The following is a 1,719-nucleotide window of genomic DNA, read 5'->3' on the forward strand; positions in this document are numbered from 1 at the left end:
GGGGGGGGGGGGGTGTCACGCCGGCATGTGAGAAGATGGTCGGGAGGGGGGAGGCGCCGGGTGGAGGCGCAGGGGCTCGCGCAGCTGTGCACGTCACGCAGCAGGGTGAGCCGTGCGTGCGGGGAGGCGTCCCAGTGCCGCGCCTCGTCGCACGAGCGAGGTCCCGTGCCCGCGCGTGCGCGCTGCGCGCCGCCGCGCACCAGGAGGGACGCGAGCGTGGACTTGCCGCTGCCGCTGGTGCCGCACAGCAGCACGATCACGCAGCGCCGCCGCTCCCGCAGCCTGGGGTCGCGCGGTTGGTGTGGGGCGTGGATGTGGGGCCAGATGCAGGCCCGCGTCAGGGCGAATGGTGGGGCCAGTCAAAGAAAGGCGGCATGGCCAGGGGCTGAAACTGCGCGTCAAAGCAGAAACTGATATGCGTCTATGCATGCGAGTACGTGTGTGCACCCCTGGTCACACACAGACTAGGCTGAGCGCACGCAGGCAGTCGCCCCCCTGCAGCCGCTGGCTGCTGTCGCGCCGCGAGGCGTGCGCCCCGCCTCACCCTGTCGCCACCTTAAGCTCGTCGCTGGCGGGGGCGATCTTGTAGGAAAACTGGGCCGCGGCCGCCGACACGAGCTGCAGGAACTCGGCCCGCGGCAGGCTGACGGCGACGCGCCCGTCCCTTCCGTGGGCGTGGACGGCAAACTGCCGCCGGCTCGTGCGCTGCTGGCGGCCGCCGGCGCCGGTGGCGGGCGGCGCCACGAGGGCCTCGACGGATGAGAAGACCAGGGCTGCAATCTTGTGGGCCAGCCGCGGCTTGCAGCCCAGCAGCTGGAGCAGGGAGCGGACGCTGTCGCGCGTGTAGCGGGCGCCCGCGGGGCGGCCACCGTCTCGTCGCTCCGGGGCCTGGGCGCCCTGCGTCACGACCAGATACAGCAGGCGGCCGGGCGCTGCCCCCGCGGCGGGGCTGCCGCTGGGGGCGGGGGCTGGTGGGGCGGCCGGGGAAGCCGCCTGAGTGGGCGCCTGCGCCTGGGGTGCCGGCGGCGCTGCGGCTGCCATGGCGCTCATGGCGGGGTTGGGCGCCTAGGAGCGCTCCAAAGGGCCGCGTGCAGCTGGTAGAGCTGCTCTACTTGAAGCCCGCCAACACGTCCATGATGCAGGCTGTCGCGGTGCTGATGGCCGCGCTGGCGACGGCACACCGCTATGTCACGGTCTTTGCCTCACGCCTGGCCAGTCGAACGAATGACTTGGTATGAGATCAGCTTTGGATCACGCAGTTGTCGTGAGCTGTGTGATGCATTGAAGCGTCGAAGCATGAGAGTACCCAGTACGGTGGATCTGCCAGCACACCGTATGCACGTAAATGCATGAACTTGTTAAATCCGTGTCTATGATATTCACTGTACGGCCAGCAAGCTGCTAATCCTCTTGATTAGTTGCAAAGCAGAGCCAGCGTGGCAGAAAATTGCAGCAGTCCGCAGAGGGCAGTGACTCAAGCCTGTGTGCTTTCAGCTTGACACCACCACTGGCGTAGGTCAGTCATTATGCCACCTGGAAGCTTTACACAACCCGGGCAAACCCCCGTGCAGACCCCTAGCATCACGTAGAGTCAGCCGGCGACCACGCGCACCCCAAGACAGGGCCCAGGCGCGCAGGATCGCACCCGGGCCCCTGCTCTCGAGCTTGCCAGGGGGCTCACCAACCGCATCGGCTCATCATTGCGGCGCGCGCCAAAAC

General features: G+C 68.3%; 1 protein-coding gene across 1 annotated transcript in view; it reads right to left on the reverse strand.

The window, feature by feature from the left end:
• The window catches only part of MNEG_15407 (hypothetical protein), a gene marked incomplete at both ends in the record, with an annotated part of 2,137 nt that extends 1,087 nt beyond the window's left edge, over nucleotides 1-1,050 (reverse strand). Inside the window, 2 exons of the mRNA XM_014036122.1 lie at nucleotides 201-282; nucleotides 545-1,050. Coding sequence (XP_013891576.1) covers nucleotides 201-282; nucleotides 545-1,050 — 588 coding nt within the window. The remainder of the gene's footprint in view (nucleotides 1-200; nucleotides 283-544) is intronic.
• Between the last annotated feature and the right edge of the window lie 669 nt (nucleotides 1,051-1,719).

This window comes from Monoraphidium neglectum (assembly GCF_000611645.1).
Source record: "Monoraphidium neglectum strain SAG 48.87 unplaced genomic scaffold scaffold05297, whole genome shotgun sequence".
NCBI lineage: Eukaryota > Viridiplantae > Chlorophyta > Chlorophyceae > Sphaeropleales > Selenastraceae > Monoraphidium > Monoraphidium neglectum.